Here is a 22,148-nt window from a genome sequence, read left to right on the forward strand (position 1 = left end):
TAGTTTCTTTGAGAGAGAGCACCCACACCTCGCTAGGAACCCCATATATGCTATTAGAAGCCTACAAATCACGTCCTACTGTCCCCTCCCTTAGGTGTGCTATGGAGGAACTAGTTAATTTTCTGACTCCTCCTTCTCCCAGACCAGGTTTCCCTATCCCAGGACTTTTAGGTAAATTGGTTCTCTCATCAGATATACCTCTCCTCTCTTCCTAGCCTCTCTCCAAGCCAGCTGGCATAGTCCTCCAAGCTTAAAAAAAGAGGGATCCAGAAAATTGAACCTGCACTCCTCAGGCACCTCTGCACCCCTCACCAAAACCCTCCCACTCTCAGAATTTGTCTGAGACCAGAGGGCTTGGGGAATGCCTGAGTTCGGAGAGTGCTGGATTCAGGGAACACGGGCTTGGGAGAATGCGGGCTTGGGGTACACAGATTTGGGGGAAGTGGGTTACAGGGAATGCAAGGTTTGGAGAACACGAGGTTCGGGGAACACGAGGTTCAGGGAACACGGATTTGGGGATTTCGTGTTTGGGGAACACTGGGCTTGGGAGTGCCATCATGCAACTGGCAGTGTTCAGGAATGCTGTGGCTGTCAGCCTTAGGGGAAGGGTTTTGCCTTCCTACAGCTTCAGGCTCCAGTGTCAAAAACCCATGGTTTTACCTGGAGCAAGCACTCCTTTTGTTGCAGTCTCTCCAGATCAATGTCTAGATACCTCCTGCTTTGTAGGTTCCTAAAAAACTGCTCACTTGGGCAGGATTCTGTCCCCACTCAGCCAGTTTTTTGCAGGAGAGATGACAAGAGTGCACGCACTCCAACACCATTTTGTCCCGCCTCCTCTGTACATTTGTTTTGTAAGTTCACAACTATTATTGTACACTTATTGTTTATGTATGTTTATGTATGAGTGATGTATTTCAATAAATTAATTTTTTTAAAAAACCAACAGCATAGAACTGTAGATCACAATGAACCCTACTGTAAACTATGGCTCATATTTGTTTTTATCTAATGTTGTTTGTTGAAATAGAGCTTCTATTATACATACTCAAAAAAATACGTAGGGGCGACTTAGCTGGCCCCTGCCCTTTTGTCCTTTTCCCTTTTTTTTTCTTGCATCAATTAATGATACCAAATCTGAATTCTTACAGCCAACTTGTGATCTACAAGAAGGATAAGAAAATTGTAGGGATGTGGCACTGGCATCTTCGGCTGCTGCTCTAGCCTTGCACTACCTACCTAACTCCAAACTTTCTGTAAGCGAAGGAAAGAAAATTCCTTTTTATTGTTGTAGCCATTGTTATTTGGCTTTTTATTATGTACAGCTGATATTTGTTCCCTAACAGAACATAAGTAAATTCTGGTTATGGATAAAGCTTAAGTATTAAATGGAATGAGGCAATTTCTATTGTCCATTAAACCTACTTACATCAATTTAGTTTCAAAGTAACAATCTAGCATATGAATTTATATTGTTAGGGAAGCAGACTTGGCCCAGTGGATAGGGCCTCCATCTACCACATGGGAGGTCCGTGGTTCAAACCCCGGGCCTCCTTGACCCGTGTGGAGCTGGCCCATGCGCAGTGCTGATGTGTGCAAGGAGTGCCGTGCCACGCAGGTGTGTCCCCCACATAGGGGAGCCCAACGCACAAGGAGTGCATCCTGTAAGGAGAGCCGCCCAGCGCGAAAGAAAGTGCAGCCTGCCCAGGAATGGTGCTGCACACAGGAGAGCTGACACAACAAGATGACACAACAAAAAGAAACACAGATTCCTGGTGCCGCTGATAAGGATAGAAGCAGTCACAGAAGAACACACAGTGAATGGACATAGAGAGCAGACAACTGGGGGGTGAGGGGAGAGAAATAAAATCTTTTTTAAAAATTAAAAAAAATAAAAATAAAATTTTCTGAATGCTGTAAATATATGGAGTTGTACCAGTTTTAGGTTTGTATTTAATTCACCTAATTTTTAAAAATTAAATAAACATCAGGACTTATGAAGGATAGTTTTTTCTTTCAAAAGATCTGTTCTAGAATGATGCAGAAGTATTAACTTTGAACCCAGCCAATCTTTCAATGTTTCATTGTCTTCCTCCATGAAACTTTTGTTGAACATTTCAATAGAAATGACTACTCCCTCTCTTGGACATTATAATCTGTACCCTGAACAAACTTCTGCCATAACATCAGTAATGTTTAATACACTTATTTACATGTTTGTCTGTCACACAGACTAAGGGCCTAGCAATGTGCATGGCACTCAAGGTCTATTTGTTGAATGACTTACTTAAATGTATAATGTACTTGGTGGTTATTGATACTGAAAAACAGTTTTTGATATATACTTGCCTTAATTCACCCCACATCTCCCCCAGATATAGTATAAACTGTAATAGAACTACTCTGGTTGTATTAATATGTATTTCAATAAATCCAAAAACCAGGACAAAAAGGAATTAGTTTAAAAAAGGTTAGTATTCTACTGTTTTCTAAAAGAGCCTCTCTTTTAGAGAGTTTGTAATGAATAAATAAAACTGATTTATTCCTCCTCTTAGACTATCAGCTCAACATTTCAGTACCAGTGATGCACATATCTCTATTAATGAAGCAATTAGTATTGTAAATCTTTTTTTTTTCCTCTTCACTTCCCCTCTCCCCCCCCAATTGTCTGCTCTCTGTGTCCATTCACTGTGTGTTCTTCTGTGACCGCTTCTATTCTTATTAGCGGCCCTGGAAATCTGTGTTTCTTTTTGTTGCGTTGTCTTGCTGTGTCAGCTCTCCGTGTGTGTGGCACCATTCCTGGGCAGGCTGCATTTTATTTCGCGCTGGGTGGCTCTCCTTACAGGGCGGAATCCTTGCACATGGGGCTCCCCTACGCGGGGGACAGCCCTGCTTGGCAGGGTATTCCTTGCGCGCATCCGCACTGAGCATGGGCCAGCTCCACACGGGTCAAAGAGGCCTGGGGTTTGAACCGCAGACCTCCCATGTGGTAGGCAGATGCCCTTTCCATTGGGCCAAGTCAGCTTCCCTGTAAATCATTTTTATTACTTATAAAATCACTTCAGACCAGCTCAAGCAGAATTGTAACTTACTTTTTGTTGCTTTTTAATATAAACTGTATTTTTGTTTTTAACTCCCAAAATAGTCTATTATGTGTTATTGTCTAATTAAGCCCTAAAACCTAGCCACTAATTACTGCACAATAATCGACTTTTTTAACCTGCAATTTTATAAACAAGAATAAATAATTAGGTAAAAACTAATATGTGAAATAATGGCTCAGTGGGAATTATTATACATCCTGAAAATAATTATAATTCTCTCAAAATAGCTGAGATGTGCTTTTTTGTTTTTTGTTTTTAAACCATCTAGGAAGATGAAAAGACAATTTCCTGTTTTGCTCTTTATTAGAAAAAGTTGTAGGGCAATTTTGTACTAATGAAGTCAGACTAATGAAGCATAATTTTTCAAGATATTATCAAACATTAGGGACTGCTTCAATTTTTTCAAAACTCATGAACAGAAAAAACAATTCTTTTTCAAAATTAATTTGTTTTTTGGTATACACAAAGGATTTATTTTTACTACCCAGCATCTCTTAGGAACCTTGAAATCATAGGCTTTTATATCCTTCCTGATGACTGGTATTTCATAATGGGTAAAAAGAACTACAAAAAATACTACTACTTATTTTAACTTGTTCTTCGAAGTTGTAACATATGCAGCAGATGTATGTGTATTTCTTGTTATATTAATTCCTTTTAGAGATTAGACCATTTGAGCTGAGTTTCTGTTCATTATGTTGAACATCCTAATGGAAAAAGTATTTATAAAATTAATTTTCAAAGTCATTTATATTCCCTTTAGTTTATAATGGCTAAATTTGAAGCTGCTATCCTCTGAAACCCCCCTATATCCATTGTCAATATTTATTCAGACAGTGAACGTGGTTATTTGGTTTACAGTCAGCAGTACTTATTATCCTCATCCTCATTTTAACAACAATAAAGTTTTTTTAAAGACTTATTTATTTTACTTTATTCATTTATTTTTGTCCATTTATTTATCTCTCCCCTTTGCCCAGATGGTTCTCTTGTCTGCTTGCTCATTGGTTTTGTGCCTTCTCCAGGAGGCATTGGGAACTGAACCTAGGACCTCCTACATGGGATGTGAATGCCCAGCAGCCTGAGCCACATCCGCTCCCCGTGGGCTGCAGTGTCTGCTGACTTGTGACATCTGCTCATTTAGGTGTCTGTTCATTGCAGCAGGGTGTGGCATCTATCTCTCACTGCAGCAGGTGTGGGCATCTAGCTCTCATTGCAACAGGGTGCAGTGTCTAGTTCTTGTTGTAGGAGGTATGGTTATCTGCTTGTCTTCTTGAGGAAGCACTAGGACCCAAACCCAGGACCTCCCATGTGGTAGGCAGGTCCCCGCCTGGTTGAGCCACCTCTGCTTCCAACAATAAGGTTTTTATGGTACCTTCCATTTCCCAAGTACTATCTTACCTCATCTGATTACTGGTTAGCTTACTTGGCTTAGTCTTTTTCATGAAACAGGATGAATCTGAGAAGCCAGGTATAGAGATCTGGGATATTTATAATATATGCTTGGAAATAAAAGCACTGCTTTAAGCTTTTACAGAATTGAAACAGTCTAATTTGATATACAACCAAAATAAATAATAGTTTTACATTTTACAGTGTTTATTTTCAACAGCTTTTTCAGACCCCAGTGGCAATCACGGGCTCAAGTCAATTGTTTACATAATACATTTAGGGATGTTTTTCCATGTGTCTAGGGCCTAATTGGCTTTAGTTTCAAACATCAACATAGACTTTATTCCATAATACCTTTAGACTGTTGCATTAGTCAGCCAAAAAGGGTACTGATGCAAAGTACCAGAAATCTGTTAGCTTTTATAAAGGGTAATTATTTGGTGTAGAAGATTACAGTACAAGGCCCTAAAGAGTCCAACTCAAGGTACCATAAAAGGTACTTTCTCACCCAAAGTCTTTGGCAACATGTTGAAGCAAGGTGGCAGGTGATGTCTGCAAGGGTTCAGCCTTCCTTCTTCCTCTTAAGGCTCCATGGTCCCAGCTTCTTTGGATCTCAGCTCTAGGCTGTCATAAGGCTTGTCTTTCACCCCAGGTCTCATTTCTTTCCGGGTTTAGCTGCTCTGGTCTCTTTACAAGGTCAGCTGTAGGCTGTCAGGCTCATCTCTCTTCATGGGGCCTCTGTCTATGGAGCGCTCTTTAATTCTCTGTGTGTCTACTTCTGTGTGAGAGTCTGTTTTATCAGCCCACCAAGGGGTCTCAGTTTCAGTGTTGAATTGCACTCTAATGATGCGGTTGACTCTTAACATAATTTAATCACATGTCACAGCTGAATCTAATACATTCAAAGAATTAACACACCCAGAGGAACGGACCAGTTTAAAAACTTAATCTCTCTTGTTTGGAATTCATAAATAATCTCAAACTGCCACAACTATCTAGGAAGAAAATTCAAGAAGGAGGTTTTAAGCGTGAATCTGGAGCATATGCTATACACCTTAAGTATAGATTTAATACTTATATATGGGTGATACTGAAAACCAGTAGAATGGATGATAGCCTTAGAAATTTAGGTGGAGCAAGAAAGGAAAATGATTAAAGATTTTATACCATAGAGATTTGTCAGAAGAGGAGACACCTGGGAAAGAGGCAGTGATGGGAGAACTAGGGGGAGAATCAGAAGCATCTGCTAGGCCCAGAGAGCTTTTCCATGAAGGTGGTGGTTTTTTCCCGGATCTACCAAGAAGCCCAGCAAGATAAGAACTGAAGCTGAAGGTTTCCTGAGTACATATATTTGCCGTTTGTCAAATCAATGGAAAAAAGAATTGTCTTCTCATTTCCATTTTCTTACCTTTTCTTTTTCTTATTTTTCATGATGTTACAATCCTATTTTGTATACTTTTAGTGTTAAAAATAGCAAACAATGTGCATCCAAAGATATGGCTGCTACAAACACAAGAATATGTACGCCTTGATATTTGAAGTAGATGATTAATGTAAGGAACCTCAGGGTTCTGGAAACAACTCAGTGAAATAAAAAGTCACTTTTTTGATTTCTGAAGCCAAGCCAGAAAAATTACAATTCAAGTAATTAACAATAAATTTGGAACAAAGACTATTATTTATTTTTTTTTGTAACAAGGGAAAATTGAACTGCTTGTAAAATTCAGATAGAATTGTATGGCCATTGGGACACAAAATGGATAGTTTTCTTTTCAACTCTAGGTTCAAGTCCTTATAACTTGAATAGTGTTTGCCAGTTCCTACTGAGGGAAAAAACTGTTTTTATTTCCATGTGATATGGGCAGCTCTTCCTTTGCAAAATAGTTTCAATCAAATGTTGTGAAATTTGTATAGAGTGAAAAATTGGATTGGGTATATTTTCCATTTTAAAACTATAGTAGCATACTAAAGTCTCCATCAGTCATCTCTGATTTTCTTTCTCACTATTGACATCTTGTCCATTATTATGTTTCCAACATGTGTTATAGCTACTGTCCTATTTTTAAATCATTTTTTTGCTGCCAAAATTCCTTTCTGACTATTCTGTATCTTGTTGCCTCCATTTTTCACCACCTACATTCTCCTTAACCTCTTTTGCACAGTGCTTAAAGTGACCTGCTAATAACTTACAATGATGGCCTTTAGTGCTCATTCGTTGCAGCAGTTCTGTGGACTTCTTAAACCTTGATCCTTGTTTTCCTCCTTGAATACTTAGAGCTCTTTTGATTTGCATTCTAAATGGGAATGTTTTCCAAGGTTCTCTCCATGAAAACAAAATCTTCCGGTTTCTACAGTTTACAATAGATTTCCATTCATCTCTAGTGCTATCATCTTCACACAAAGCTACTGTTTCATTTTTATTCATAACCTTGACTTGATTTCCAAGTTCCTGATGCACATTTATATCTGCCAGCCAGATGCCATACTCATATTGTCAATAAGATATTTATTGAATTATCTATACACTTCTTTTTAAAAAATCTTCTCTTGACCCTACTTTTCCCATCTGCTACTACCACATTTCTTTACTCCCCTTTATAGGAAAACTCCTTGACCCAGTAATCTAAACTCACTGTCTCTCTTTCCTTTCCTCCCATTCTCTCTTGAATCCATTCAAATGAGGCATTGCTCCCTATGACTCCCTTAAAGTTACTCTTGTCCAAGCTCTGAGCAATTTCATGTCAAGCCAAATTATCAATTCTCAGTCCTCATTTTACTAGACTTCTCAGCAACATTTGCTCTAGGTGTTCATTCCTCCTTGGACAACCGTTTCTTTACTTGACTTTTAGGACATCATGTTCTGGTATCTTTCTATATCACTGGATATTCCTTTTCAGTTTCTTTTTCTGGATCCTCTTCTTCATAACTTCTAATTACTGGAATATTCCAGGGCTCTATCTATGGCCCTCTTCCCTTTTCTCTATACTCTTATTCCGTAAGTGATCTCATCTAGTCTCTTGACTTTATACGTTATAAGTTTTGTATTTTACTTTAAAATACTTTAAGACCCTTTCTCCTTCCATATCTCCCTTCAATTTTGCATATTCAGATTCTCTGAATGTCTCCTTTCTACTTCTAGTGTCCTTATTTAGAATTCACATCATCCATTAAATTCTCACATATCACGCTTCACTGCTAACCAGATTTTGTTTTTATCTTCCCCTATCTGGAATTTATGTTCAGGTGCATTTATTGACTGATTAGATATTTTCTCAAGTATTTTTTCTCATATGGTGTGCTTGAGTGGTATACACTTGGACATCTTGATTAGCCCAACTTTTTGTCATCCCTTTTTATATAATGGCTACCTTGGCTGGATATCAGGTTCTTGAATTCCGTTCCTTTCAAGTAATCCAGATCTTCTTCCACTGTTTTCTAGTTTGTGGTGTTGATGATAAATCCAGTGACAGTCTTATTTTTTTCTTTATGGGTAATTGTTCTATCTGGATGCATTTTCTCTTTATTCTTAAGAATTTATGAATTTTACAAGGATATGAGCAAGTATCTTTTCAATCTATCTAGAACTTGGTTACTCTGTTCAGTTAGCAGTTGAGGTGTTTCTTCAGCCCTATAAACTTCCTTTTTTTAATTTTATTATTGCTCTTCTTCCATCTCGTTCCTTTTCTCCTTTCAGATTCCTCTGAAAAAGATTATATCTTTTATATCTATCCTTCAAGGCTCTTTTCCTTTACTGTTTCCAATTCTTGAATTTTCTATTCTTTGTGTTGAAATCTTCTAGTCTACTTATTCAGGTATCAATAATGATCATCATCTTTAATTCATCTATTCATTTTAGCTTTCTTAATTCATCTACTCATTTTAGATTGAAAATCATAGTTTTGAGCTTTAGGAAGCCTGTGCATTTGTGAACATGCATATTACATTAGCAATACCTTGCTTGCTCTTACAATTGTTGTGTAGGTATTTGTCTTTCTCCTCTGGCACTTCTCTTTCACTGGATGTGTGTCATGATCATTCATTCTTTTTCTGCTCTTTCAAAGGCTGGGGTCTCTCACTTGGTCAGTTATTTTTCTCTTTTAGCTCAATGAAAATTAGATACGGTTGCTAAACTGTCCTTAACAGCAGGAATACTAGAAATGGAAGAAAGCATGGTGCCTAAAGTTTAAGGGCATTCAGCCCTACTGGAGATATTTGAAGGAAGCCTGAAGCTTTCTTACTTATTTGAACTCTCCCAGTTTCCAAAGTAGGGAAGAACCACCTGTTTTAGGAAAACCTGGCATTTATAGAGAGTTGTCCTTACCTTTTAGGTCCTCAGATTCCTGAAACCCAAGCTATTCCTATGATCCAGAGTCTTCCCTCTGCCCCCCAGTTTTTGCCTAGGACTCAAATGCTGCTTTTCAGTTAGAAGTTAGCTTCATACTGGTTCTTAATTATATCTGATATCCTGCAGGTCTCAGTGACTGTTTAACTTTAAAAATTTAAGGAACTTAGAGGTGGCCATAGTGGGGAACAAGCCATTCTGATGATCATGTTTCCTAATACCTGAATCCTCACCTATTCCAATATTACCTGCATGCCAATGACTCTCAGATTTATTATGTCTCCAGCCCCTATCACTCCCTCAAACTCCTGACTCACATATCCAATAGCAATTTTATCAATTCAGCCTGGGTATCTATCACATGTCTAGACTGGATTTTGATTGTCATCCTCAAACTTGTTCCTCTTCTAGTCTTTCCTATCTCAGTGAATGGTGCCACCATTTTTAAAAGTTAGTTTCTTAAACCAATGTCTTAAGAGTCGTTCTTGACTTTTTTTCTCTTTCGTATCCCATATTCCAATTGACCAGCCAATCCTGTTGGTTCTACTTTTACAATATATCCCTAATTTGACTACTTCTTACCACCTCCACCTCTACCACTGATCCATATACATCATTACTTCTTTCCTGGTCTACTGCAGTGGCCTCATGACTGCTCTAAATGCTTCTGTTCTTGATCTCTACAGTTTATTTCCCATCAGCTAGAGTAACCTTTTTAAAAGGTAAAATTTTACTTCTCTTTCAAAGGACTTGAAGAAAATCCAAACTTCCTGTCATTACTTTTAAGACTGTCCATGATCAGGTGCCCACCTGCCTTCTAACCTTATTTTTCTACCACTTCCCTCTTGCTCACTGCAATCCAGCCATATTGGCTTCCTAGCTCTTAACCACATCAGAACCATCTTATCTTAAGGTCCTTCAGATAGTTGCTAATCACTGTGTCCAGAATATTCTTCCCCTAGGTGTCCTCACAGTTCCCTTCTTCTTTAAATTTGTGTCTTACCCAAAGCTGTTCAAATTGCCAGATCACAGAGATTTTTCCTAACCATTCTCTAAATTAACTCCTTCCTTTCCTACATTCCATATTCCACCTTAACCTGTTTTAGTTTTCTTCCAAGTTCTTAAGCACCACTTGAATCATTTATTTATCCATATTCCACCTTAACCTGTTTTAGTTTTCTTCCAAGTTCTTAAGCACCACTTGAATCATTTATTTATCTTCTTTTCTTCCTGTAACCCTTCATAAGGATAAAAGCTTTAATTCACTGCTGCAGCTCCAGAACTGTGTCAGGTACATGGTAGGCACTTAATAAATAATAAACATTTCAAGTGACATCTCTACCAACTTTGACTTGGGTTTTTAAATTAAAAAGTAGGTATACACATGAAACTTCGCAGAAAAATAACGAAAACAACAATGGTTTGCAGAGTATTGCTTTGCAGTGTTACTTTATTTTATTTTATTTTCCAGGCTCATTTTGCAAATGTTTTACATAAACTTCAGTTAACAAATCCCTTTACATTTGAAACGTATACATTTCAAAGTATCTTAGAAATTAAGAACATGGAACTGAATTTTAAACTCCAGTGAAAGTAGTTGTATTTGATATTTTCCATAAAACTACTTACAAGGTTACCTGGCATCTTTTTTGGTTGAGAACAAAGTTCTATTTTACCTGTAACTTAATCCTAGAAAATATATTACAAAATTCTTAATTTATAGTTTATAAAATTATATAATATCAAGACCATTGGGAATAAAGGAAGAAAAAAAAAGTAGGGACTTTATTCCTTGCCAATTTTTATAATATTCTAGCACTTTTCTAGGATGCCAGGAAATCTCTTCAGTTAAGAGTTTGCTTTTGTCCCTTTTGCTGCACTTTCTCTAAGGGACCCCTTGTGATTCTGATCATTTTGTTATTCGTTGCCTTGATCTTTGTGTTTACTTTTACTTAGAACCTGTATTTATGTCTTCTATCCTCAATTTTCAGGGGATAGAATTTGCTTCTGTAGCTTAATAGAATAGAGAAGGGAAAGGTTAGCAAAATAATAGTAAAAACCAAAATTGAGCTTGAAAATAGATTTAGCATATATATAGCTTATGTAATTATATGTATAACATATTAATATGTAGTTGACACCTTTTTTTCTTGTACTTTAATTCTGCATTTTTCTAATCTCTAGGGAAGACCAATCTTAATGTTTAAGGATTAGGAGGGAAGTCGTTGGTACAAATACTTGCCATTTTGGACAGATTTTTGAAGGGTTGTTGTAGCTGTCTTCATGGGTGGGCAGTGGGGAATAGCACAACGGAAACTAACACTCCCACATAGCCATACGCTGTTGGCATCTAGAGAGTCATATAAAATCAGCACTAGCCCCTGTTTTCAGGCATATTTATAAACACCCCTCTGTGGTGTACTACTTCAGCAGTTGTAAACTATTTTATGGCAAACTGTTTACTCAGAATTATAAAACTATAAAAATCGATGGCTTCTTATAATTAAGAAATTAACTTGGTTTTATTTTTATATTTTCCAGGTGTATGGTGGCTGATGAAGTAAGTTTTTAATGGTTTTTATGTCTTTTTAAAAATTCTACAATTAGATTTTGAGTGTCTACTATTTTCCATACACTCCCTTCTTCCTATATGTGTGTATTTGGAGAGAGGAAGAGGTGAATGGAAAGGAGGAAGAAAGGAGAGAGTGACAGAATGTGTGTGTGTATGTTTGTAACATATGTTAATATTAACTTTAGTGATCCATAATTTTATATTGTTGGCCTAGAATGCCTGAATGTGCTTTGAAATATAACCCCAAACAAGGTTGATCTGTTTTATACCTGTCATGGATACTGCTTGCTAAACTTTTAAGGTTTTGCTTTAAAGATTATTTTGAGTTGTTTCCTAGCATACTGCTAAAAGGATATGTTATTGAACTTACAGTGATGGATTCAGACCATGTTAAATTTCGTCAAAATTTATAAACGTATATGGTCTAAAATGTAAATCCTAATGTAAATCATTGACCATGGTTAATAGCAGTGCTTCAGTATTTGTACATCAGTTGTAACGAATGTGCTATCCACATGTAAAATGTTATTTATAGGTGAAAGGGGAAAAGGAGGAGAATGTTGGGTATACAGGAATCCCCTTTATTCTTTATGTTACTTTTCAGTAGCCTAAAGATTCTTTGAAGATAAAATGAAAAAAAATATGACACTGGGGGAATAAATGGAAGAACATTTCACTGTACATATAAGGCAATAGTGATGAAAGACATAATGCCAATTTTTAAACTTTTTTAAAAATGTTTTTATTATTTTACATTCTTTTTAATTTTTTATATTTATTCATTATTTTTTAAACTATCACTGGTGTGGGGTATCAGTGATGGGGAATGCATGGGAGGAGATTCACCTGGGGCATACTTATAAGGCATATGAATATGTTTACATATTCATGGGGCATTGTCATGGTGGGTGGAGATCCATGGAATAACCAAAAGAATATCCAATTCCCATCCTGGGGAGTTCTGCCACATTCTCTAATAGGACAGCAAGAATCCCTCAAGTACAGGGACAGTGAATAGTGAAGGAGGATGGACTGTTGATGGCCCCTTGATATTGATGACTGTACTTATGAGCCTTTTCTTCTGAAGTTGTTACTTAGCCTATTACTATAGGTTGCCTGAGTTACCTTCTGAGACCCTCCTTGTTGCTCAAATGTGGCCTCTCTCTAAGCCAAACTCAGCATATAAATGCATTGCCTTCCCCCCAGCATGAGACATGACTCCCGGGGATGAGCCTCCCTGGCGCCAAGGGATCACTACCAAGTACCAGCTGATGACGTAACTAGAAAATGACCTTGAATAAAAGGTTCAACTCGGACCAGCAGAATATCCCTGTCTAATCTAATAACAGGAGTTAAAAATGCTTTTTGACGTAAATCAAGGGGGAAGTGGAAAGGACAAATGAGTTTATATGGTTATGAGTCTCTAAAAAAGAGCCTGGAGTTTATCAGAGAGGTTGCCCTTATGCACACCTGAGCAGAGTCTCAGAGACAGATAAAGTAGATACAACCCCAGGTATTGGTTCTTTTGAGGGCTTTATCGTCATGGCAGATGGAGTTCACTGCCATTTCAGTTGGTCCTTCTTTGGAGTTGGTGTTTCTGTGTGATGGAGATGGACTCAGATGTGATCTCTTTTCACAAGCCTTTCCTGTTACTTTACCTGAATTGTAGTTGGTGCTGGGGTTTAAGATATATCTAGGGGATCTGAATCTCTGGACTGACCATATGACAGCCAGGCCCTGAGCCTCAACAGACTTCATCTCCTACACTCTGGTTTATTGGACTTACCCCACTCAGCTAACATGGAGTTGAAGAATGTCAACCATCACATCATGGAGCCAAGAGTGCCTACAACTGAAAGCAGGATGACTGCATCCAGCATCCATGTGGAATCTAAGTCTCCACTTGACATAGATGTGGAATGGACACAACCAATCCAAGGTCCACAGGATGGAGGAATAGAGTAAAGATTAGAGTGGACCTACTGATATTCTATTCATGAACTATTGTGATTAGTAATCAAAGAAAATGTGGCATTGGTGTGGAAAAAGTGGCCATGGTGGCTGCTGGGTGTGGGGAATGGGAGGAAGAGATGAGATGTGGAGGCTTTTTCGGGACTTGGAGTTGTCCTGGGTGTTGCTTCCGGTACAATTACTGGACATTGTAGATCCTCCCATGGCCCACTGGATGGAACGTGGGAGAGTGTGGGCTATGATGTGGACCATTGACCATGAAGTGCAGCGATGCTCAGAGATGTATTCATCAAATGCAATGAATATGTTATGATGATGGAAAAAATAAAATAAATGCATTACCTTCCCCAGCATCCCCCTCCCCCAGCCCCCGGCATGGAACATGACTCCTGGGGATGAGCCTCCCTGGCACCAAGAGATTACTATCAAGCACCAAGAGGCAATGCAACTGGAAAAAGACCTTGACCAAAAGGTAGAAAGGGTAATGACAAATGAGTTTATATGGCTATGAGACTTCAAAGTGAACTGTGAGGTCATTCCAGGGGTTACACTTATGCATGTCTCAGCAGTATCTCATTGACTGCCACAGTAAATATTGCCTCAAAGAGTGGGGCTCCTAAGGGCTCTGGAGACAACCAGACACTATAGGCAGGTCTGACAGCTCAGGAGTTTGACACCCTGCCAGCGGGCCCAACTTTGGAATTTAGCTCCCAGTGTGTCAGAGTTGGACTCAGTTGTGGTTTCCTTACATATGCTCTCTGCCCCTTCTATCTGAACCTATAGTTAATACTAGAGTTGATAGATGTGTGTCCAAGAGACTTTAATCTTTAGGCCTGCCATGTACCAGTTGGGCACTCAATCTCAAAGGAGTTACAACGCCTACTCTCCAGTTCATTGGACTCACCCAGCACAACTAGCAAGGAAATGATGGACAGACAACAACCATCCCAAGGAACAGAGAGAGTCTGCAACTACAAGCAAAGTAGTCCCATCCATCTGCCCCCTCTCAATTAGAGGCAGAGTGGACATCACCATCCCAGAATCCTCAGGATTGGGAAGTGAATGATGGACTAGAGTAGACTTACTGTTATTCTATTATAGACTTATTGTTAGTCTATCAGTGGAAGAAATTTTATCATTTTATCATTGGTGTGGAGGCAGTGGCCACTGGAGGTTCTAAGGGGAGGGAGAGGGAAAAATAGGGGGCATTTTTGGAACATTGGAATTGTCCTGAATGACATTGCAGTGACAGATACAAGCTATTATATATCTTAGCATAACTTACAAAATTGTGTGGAAGAAAGTTTAAACTATAATGTAAACTATTATCTACACTTAGGTAATGCTCCAATGTGTTCATCAATTGTAAAAAATGTACACTAATGAACGATGTTGTTAATATGGGAAAGTGTGGGACGGGTAGGGAATGGAGCATATGGGAATCCCCTACATTTTTTATGTAACAATTATGTAATCTAAGTATCTTTTAAAAAAATAAAAATAATTTTTTTAAAAAGGATATGTTATCACTGTGGAATTTGATATAATTTGTATGTAGCCATAACCATATTTTCTCACTAAAATGGAAGTTCTTATTATATGAAGTATGATACTCTTTACATGCATTCTCAGATAAATGTAAATCAATAATGTATAATTGTTATTAGTTTAAGAAATGTATTGCTGTTTTTCATGACTCCTTTAAATATTATAGCTAAAAATACATTTCATTATATATTAGAAGTGAAAAAAAATGGACACTGGGTTTTAAAAAAAAATAGAAGTGGAACCATAAAAACATTTTCCCAATTAACTGTCTTTAGTCTTCGTGACATACAGACTCCCACCAATGGCTCATCTCCACAGTCTCTTCTTTAGTAAAGAAATGAATAAGGTACAATATGAATGCTATGCACAAAAATTGAGTAGGCATTTATTTACAATAAATACTGTAGTTAAAAATATAGGCTTTGCCTGTGAAGATCTTCAACAATATAATTAGACATATAAGACATAGACATTTGGGGAGCAATTACAGAAATTTCTTTTTTGGAACAGGATGAGCTCCAAAAGGCTCTTTTGGCTAATTTGAGAGTACATAATGACTAAAAGAAGCTTACATTTTTAGTCACTGAAGAAGATGTTTTTACCAAATAGGAATAAAAACTCATTCTTCATAACCTCAAAACTAGGTATAACCATTTACTCTTAACATATGCAGAGCTATACATTATATGATATATATGATGTATACATGTTTCTTCCAAAATGAACCAATTCTTTGTGCATTGGACATATATTCTAAAAATAACACTATCCTTGATTATTGCCACAAGCCAAGTCATGGGGAAAGTCGGAACAGCTATGGTATGCCATTGCTACCTTGTTCTTTTCTTTGTTGTAGAGATTTGAATGGACCCTAAATCCAGGGAATCATCCATGAATGGAAATAAAAATTTGATCAGAACCTAACCTTTAACTTTTATATTCTCCAATAAATCCCTGTCTTCTCCTTTGTTAACTTTAGACTAATGGGTATCTAAAGTTCATGAAGAACTTGTAGCCAGGAAGAGTTTTAAAATTATATAAATTTGAGCTATATCTCATCTCTAATTATTTACAATTACATAGCACTTTTCACTTGTTGAATAATTTTCCTTCTTTCAGAATAATAATTATTTTGGAAGGAGGCATTTAACATTTACTCTTTTTTTCATCTTCACTTTTGTTTTCATCATAATCATATCTCTTTTTGGACCACCATTTTGAGGACTCATTGCTTTTATACATATTTGACCTTACAGGGTTTGTGATATTAAATCCAATCAGTAGTGTTAAATACGAAAAAATACCCTCAACTGTACATGTGAGGACAAAAACTAGTCCATATAAACAAACAGTATGATATATAAGTCTTAGCTTTCAGCTTACAACCACTAACATCATCCTCTATCAATGATAAAGTTTAAATGATTTATTATGGAATCTTACTGAGTTGTTATGGATGAGTTAGTAAATTAAAAATTCTGAAGTAGATAGATCTTGTATATATATTATATGAACTCTGGTTTGACTTTCACTTCTTTTCCTAATACCGTTTTCCTTACCTTGCTCCTGTAAGAAAATGTTAGTCAAGTCAGAGAAGAAAATGCAATTTTAATTGAAAGTCAGTCACTTCTGAGTTTTAGATTAAAACATGTATTTTGATTTGATGAATATTTGACTTATCAAATTGCTAAAAGGTTTAGGAGAACAATTTTACAATCTGTATTATTGGAATCTACTGTTTTTGAGATTTTGAATACCCACTTGGAGTAATGTGTTATTTAGTACTCTGCTGTGGTATTTCCTCCCTAGCTTTAGAAATAAATAACTTCCTTCACTGGTGTGGTTACTCTGCCTTCTTTTAGTATGTTTCTACTATTATTTTCTAATTTATTTGATCTTTGTAGATTTATATAATGCATCTATTGTATATAAGATAATTAAAATTGGAATGATGATTTAAATTGTTTAATTCTGTTTAATTGTGTGATCAATGTGCATTTCAATTATGCTACTATACTTCAGATAACCAAAAGAGCTGAAATTTTATACAGAATTAATTTTGCAAACCTAGTTTGAACAATTTTAATTACTTCCCCACCTCCATTGGTTTAATGCAATGAAGCATTGTTGCTGGGACTATGTGGTGAATATACAGGAAATATTTTGTACTTGTAGTCCATAAATAATGAAATTTAAACCATAGTCTATAGTCAGGATGTTCCACTAATTATACATTATTTTTAAATAATCAGTTTTTAAATTATTGTGTCCTTGCTTTGTTGTTATGCGTTTGAATATTTACGTAAAATGTTTATTCATAAAATATTTTTTTAGTTTTTAAGGTTTCATTTTTTTAACAAATCAATTTTATTGATACATGTTAATAAAACGTACAGTTTGTCCAAAGAGTAAAATCAGTGGTATTTGGTATAATCACATTGTTGTGCATTTATCACTTCAATCATTATTAGAGCATTTTCATTATTTTAATAATAATAATAATAAACAAAAAAAATTCTTCATCTCTCTAAGCACCTCTCTATGCATCCCCTGCTGTACATACCTTTATTTCTGGCTATTTTTACACAATTATTTATTTATTTATTTATCAAGCTGTTTTATTGAGATGTACTCCCATACCATATGATCTATCCGAAATGTATTATCAATGACTTTTAATAAATCAAAATATGTTGTACATTCATCACCACAAAAAATTTTAGAACAATTTCATTACTCCAAAAAGAAAACTCCACACCCCGTAACAGTCCTACCCCAGCCCTACATAACCACTAATCTAATTCCATTGCCATAAATTGATTTATATTTATATCTTATAAATGGAATCATATATAGTACATTGTGTCCGGTTTCTTTCACTTCGCATAATTGTTTTTTTGGTCTGATATTAACATCTTGTAATATTAACATACATTTGTTGAATTTCAAAGAAGAATGGTCTTATATATACAATTTTACCCATATTCATGTTTCACATGTGGTTTTACCAAGCTATGTAGTCCCATGTTACATTTTTTAGCTTTCCTTTTAGTAGTATACATAACTTTAGACTTGCCCTTTCAACCACTGTCATACCCATATAATAGCAATTGCTAGTTAGAAACATTACATTGTGCTTTCACCTTTTCTATTCATTTCCAAAGATAAGCACAAATCCTTTTCACCAATTCTGCACAAGTTAGCCCTCAGCTTTCCATTCTATAACCTCATTGTATTTTCTGGCGACCCATATTCAAGTTATTAACTCCACGAGATTACACAATATATTTAGTTCATAATAGCACAATCATACAGTATTTTTCCTGTTGTGTCTGGCTTGCTTCACTCATCATAATGTCCTCCAGGTTCATTCATGTTGTCATATGCTTCACAACTTCATTTCTTCTCACAGATGCATAATATTCCATTGTGCGTATACACCACAGTTGATCCATTTGTTGATTGATGGACACCTGGTTGTTTCCATCTTTTGGCAATCGTGAATGACACCACTATGACCATTGGTGTGTACATGTCTGTGTCACTGCAAATGTTATGTAGAAATGTTTCTCTGAAGCCTTAAGTTTGAAAAGCATTGTCAGTTTCTCTACAGGCAGATATATGTAGGTATCTGGAACACTGAAGATCTTCCTTGGAAGTTTCTGTCCAGAGCACATTAAAATTGATACAGTAGTATAGACTCTGCCAAGGTTGACTTAGTTTTGAGGACCAAGACAAAGAGAATTTTAATTTTCCTTTTATATAAGACTACCTTTGTTTAGCAAAGTAAGCTAATGTTACAATCTTTATTCCACTTGTTTCTACAATTCCTAACTTTCCATTGTTATACCCAAGTTGAATTTAACACTTCCTCCTTTGAACCCTCACTGTTTGATTCCTAACACTTCTTTGTTGTTGGTCCATGATTATTGAATGAATAAATAAATAAATGAACTAATTAAATTGCTAATTTAAATGTGGCTGATTCTATTCTAAATGCTTTACATATATGATATTATTTAATCCTCATAATAATCCTCTATGGTCATATTGTTAGTATTATCATTATTATTATTTTACCCATGAGAAAGCTAAGGCACAGAAAGATTAAATAAATTGCCCAAGAACATGCTGTTAGAACATTCCAGAAGCTGATATTTAATCCCAAGTAATTCAACTCGTAAGTCTCTATCAATTACTATGCTATACAGAGTCTCCAGATACCCACGTTTTCTATATTTTGAAAGAGGATTAGTGAGGAGAGAAGACACTGCAAGACTGACACAGTGCTTAAAGAAATGAAGCTGTAGTGGCAGAGCGAATGGTGATGGAATTAAAATTTTGTATTGGTGGGACTGCCCTTCTCTCCTTTAAATCAGTACCATCTGCTTGTCTCCTTCCTTTGCTTATTTATAAGGCTAGTTTTGCTATTATTTATTTATAATCTTTGAATGTCCTTTTTAAAACATAAAATTATTTACAGTATCAGTTTATCAGTCTTGACAAAATAGTTTGCTGGGATTTTCATAGGAATTGTATTGAATCTGGATCAAATTGGAAAGAATTGGAATCTGAACATTATTGAGTTTTTCAATGCATGAACACAGAATACCTCTCCATCTGTTTTGATCTTATTTGATTTTCTCATCAATTTTTTTCTATTGGTAGCTTTTTGCATATACGTCTTGTAAATATGTTATTTTTGTAACTCCTTCATCTTTGGTGGTGCTATTGTTATGGTGGTGTTTTTTTTTCAAATTCCAATAGTTTTTAACTGCTGTATAGAGAAGCAATTGAGTCATGTATTAACCTCTGTCCTGCAAAAACTTAGTTCTGGGAGGATTTTTGTTGTTGTTCTGTTCTTTTGGATTTTTTACATAGGAATTATGCCATGTGTGAATAGAGACAGTTTTATTTCCTCCTTTATAATCCTTCCTTTCCTTTTCTTCTCCGACTGCTATAGGTAGGACATCCTGTATGATGTTGAATGGGAATGGAGAGAGAATACATCTTTGCCTTGTTCTTGATTTTAGGGGGAAAGCATCAAGTTTCTCACCGTTAAGAATGATGTTAATATAAATGGATTTTTTGTTCTTTATTAAATTGAAGAAGTTCCTCTCTGTTCTTAGTTTTCTGATAGTTTTTAAATTACTTTCTTTTTATTTTTAATTGTTTAAATTAGAGAAGTTGTTAGTTCATAAAACAATCATGTACAAAATACAGTTTCCATACATCACTACATCACGACCACCTTGCATTTTTGTGGAACATTTGTTGCAAATGATGAAAGAATATCAGCAAAATATTACTGCTGTGTCCATGGTTTACATTTGGTGTATTTTTCCTATAAACCACCCTATTATTAACACAATATGTTAGTTTTTTATTAATATATTTATTATAGTTCATGAGAGAATATTCTCATATTTGTTCTGTTAGTCACAGTCCATTATTCACCACAGGCTTCACTGTGTTACATGGTCCCATGCCTTATGCAGTCAGCCAAAGTGTACCCTCAGTAGTTCTCAGTCTCATCTCAGAATTGTCCTGTCATCATCTCAGTCCATTTCAGAATGTTTTCATTACTCCAAAAGGAAAAGTCCCATGCCCTCATATATCCCCCTATTGTTGAATATTAGCAATAATATAGTACCTTCTTTGTCATTGATGCAAAATATTATGTTACTGTTAACCATAGGCCACAAGTTACATTAGTTCTGTTTTTCCCATGTATCACCATATTCATAACACCTTGTAATAGTGATGTCCATTTGTTCTATTTCATAGAAGAACATTCTTGTATTTGTACTAATAACAGCAATCCTTATGTACCACCAAGTTTACTGATACACAGTCCCTAAATTATCCTCTAGCTTTCTTTCAATTGACATTTATGTCCCCAGACTACCACTTTCAGCCAGTCACATTTATAAATCAGCAGTGTTAAACTCACTGTAATGTCTTAGCATCAACTGTATCCATTTCTACATCTCTATAGCCAATGTTATTAAAAGTTCTTTATCCCTTAAGCATCAGCTCCCCCTTTTCAACCCACATTCTATCTCCTAGTAACTTATATTCTAGTTGAACTCCATGAGTTTACTCATTGTATTTAGTTCATATTAGTGTAACCACATAATATTTGTCCTTTTGTGTCTGGCTAATTTCATTCAACATAATGTCCTAAAAAGTTCATCCATGTCATCACATGCCTCCTAACTTCATTTATTCTTACAGCCACATTTTGTTTATCCATTCATTGGTTGATGGTCACTTGTATTGTTTCCATCTTTTAGCAATTGTAAATAATATTGCTAAGAAAATGGTGTGTAAATATATGTTTACATCCCTGATTTCAGGTCTTCTGAGAATATTCCTAGTAGAAGGATTGTGGGATCATACAATCTATATTTAGCTTCCTGAGGAATTGCCAAACTTGCAGTATTGTACATTCCCACCAAGAGTGAAGGAGTGTTTCTGTTTCTCCATATCTTCTCCATCACTTATAGTTTTCTCTTTTTTTAATAATGGCCATTCTGAAAGGTGTGAAATGTCTTATTGTAGTCTTGATCTGCATTTCCTTAATAGCTTCAGATGTTGAACATCTTTTCATGTGCTTTTTGGCCATTTGTATTTCCTCTTTGGAAAAATGTCTATTCAAGTCTTTTGCCCATTTTTTAAACTGGATTGCTTCTCTTTTTATCATTGAGTTGTATAATCTATTTATATAACATGGAAATCAAACCCTTATTGGATATGTGATTTCCAAATATTTTCTCCCAAGGAGTAGGCTGCCTTTTCACCTTCTTGATGAAGTCATTTGAAGCACAAAAGTGTTTAGTTTTGAGGAGGTCCCATTTATCTATATTTTCTTGCATTACTTGTGCATTGGGTGTAAGGATTAAGAAACAATCACCTTACCCAAGATCTTAAAGTTGCTCCCCCACATTTTCTTACTGGAGTTTTATGGTTCTCTCTTTTATATTGAGGACTTTGATCCATTCTGAGTTAATTTTTTTTGGAATATAGGGTGTAAGAAAGGGATCTTCTTTCTTTCTTTTGGCTATGGTTTTCCCAGCATCATTTTTTCAATAGACTGTAATGACCCAGCTGGGTATATTTGACAGCTAGTCAAAAATCACTTGACTATAGATGTGAAAGTCTATTTCTGGACTCTCAATTCATTTCCATTGTTCTATATGAATGTCTTTAAGCCAGTACC

General features: G+C 36.0%; 1 protein-coding gene across 4 annotated transcripts in view; it reads left to right on the plus strand.

Moving 5' to 3' along the window:
- ZRANB3 (zinc finger RANBP2-type containing 3) overlaps positions 1-22,148 on the plus strand; it is a 362,849-nt gene that overhangs the window by 140,487 nt on the left and 200,214 nt on the right. For all 4 annotated transcript variants that reach the window (XM_058301088.2, XM_058301086.2, XM_058301085.2 and 1 more), the window contains one exon: positions 11,377-11,395. In XM_058301088.2, coding sequence (XP_058157071.1) covers positions 11,377-11,395 — 19 coding nt within the window. The remainder of the gene's footprint in view (positions 1-11,376; positions 11,396-22,148) is intronic.

Source organism: Dasypus novemcinctus, chromosome 7 (assembly GCF_030445035.2).
Source record: "Dasypus novemcinctus isolate mDasNov1 chromosome 7, mDasNov1.1.hap2, whole genome shotgun sequence".
In the NCBI taxonomy this organism is placed as follows: Eukaryota; Metazoa; Chordata; class Mammalia; order Cingulata; family Dasypodidae; genus Dasypus; species Dasypus novemcinctus.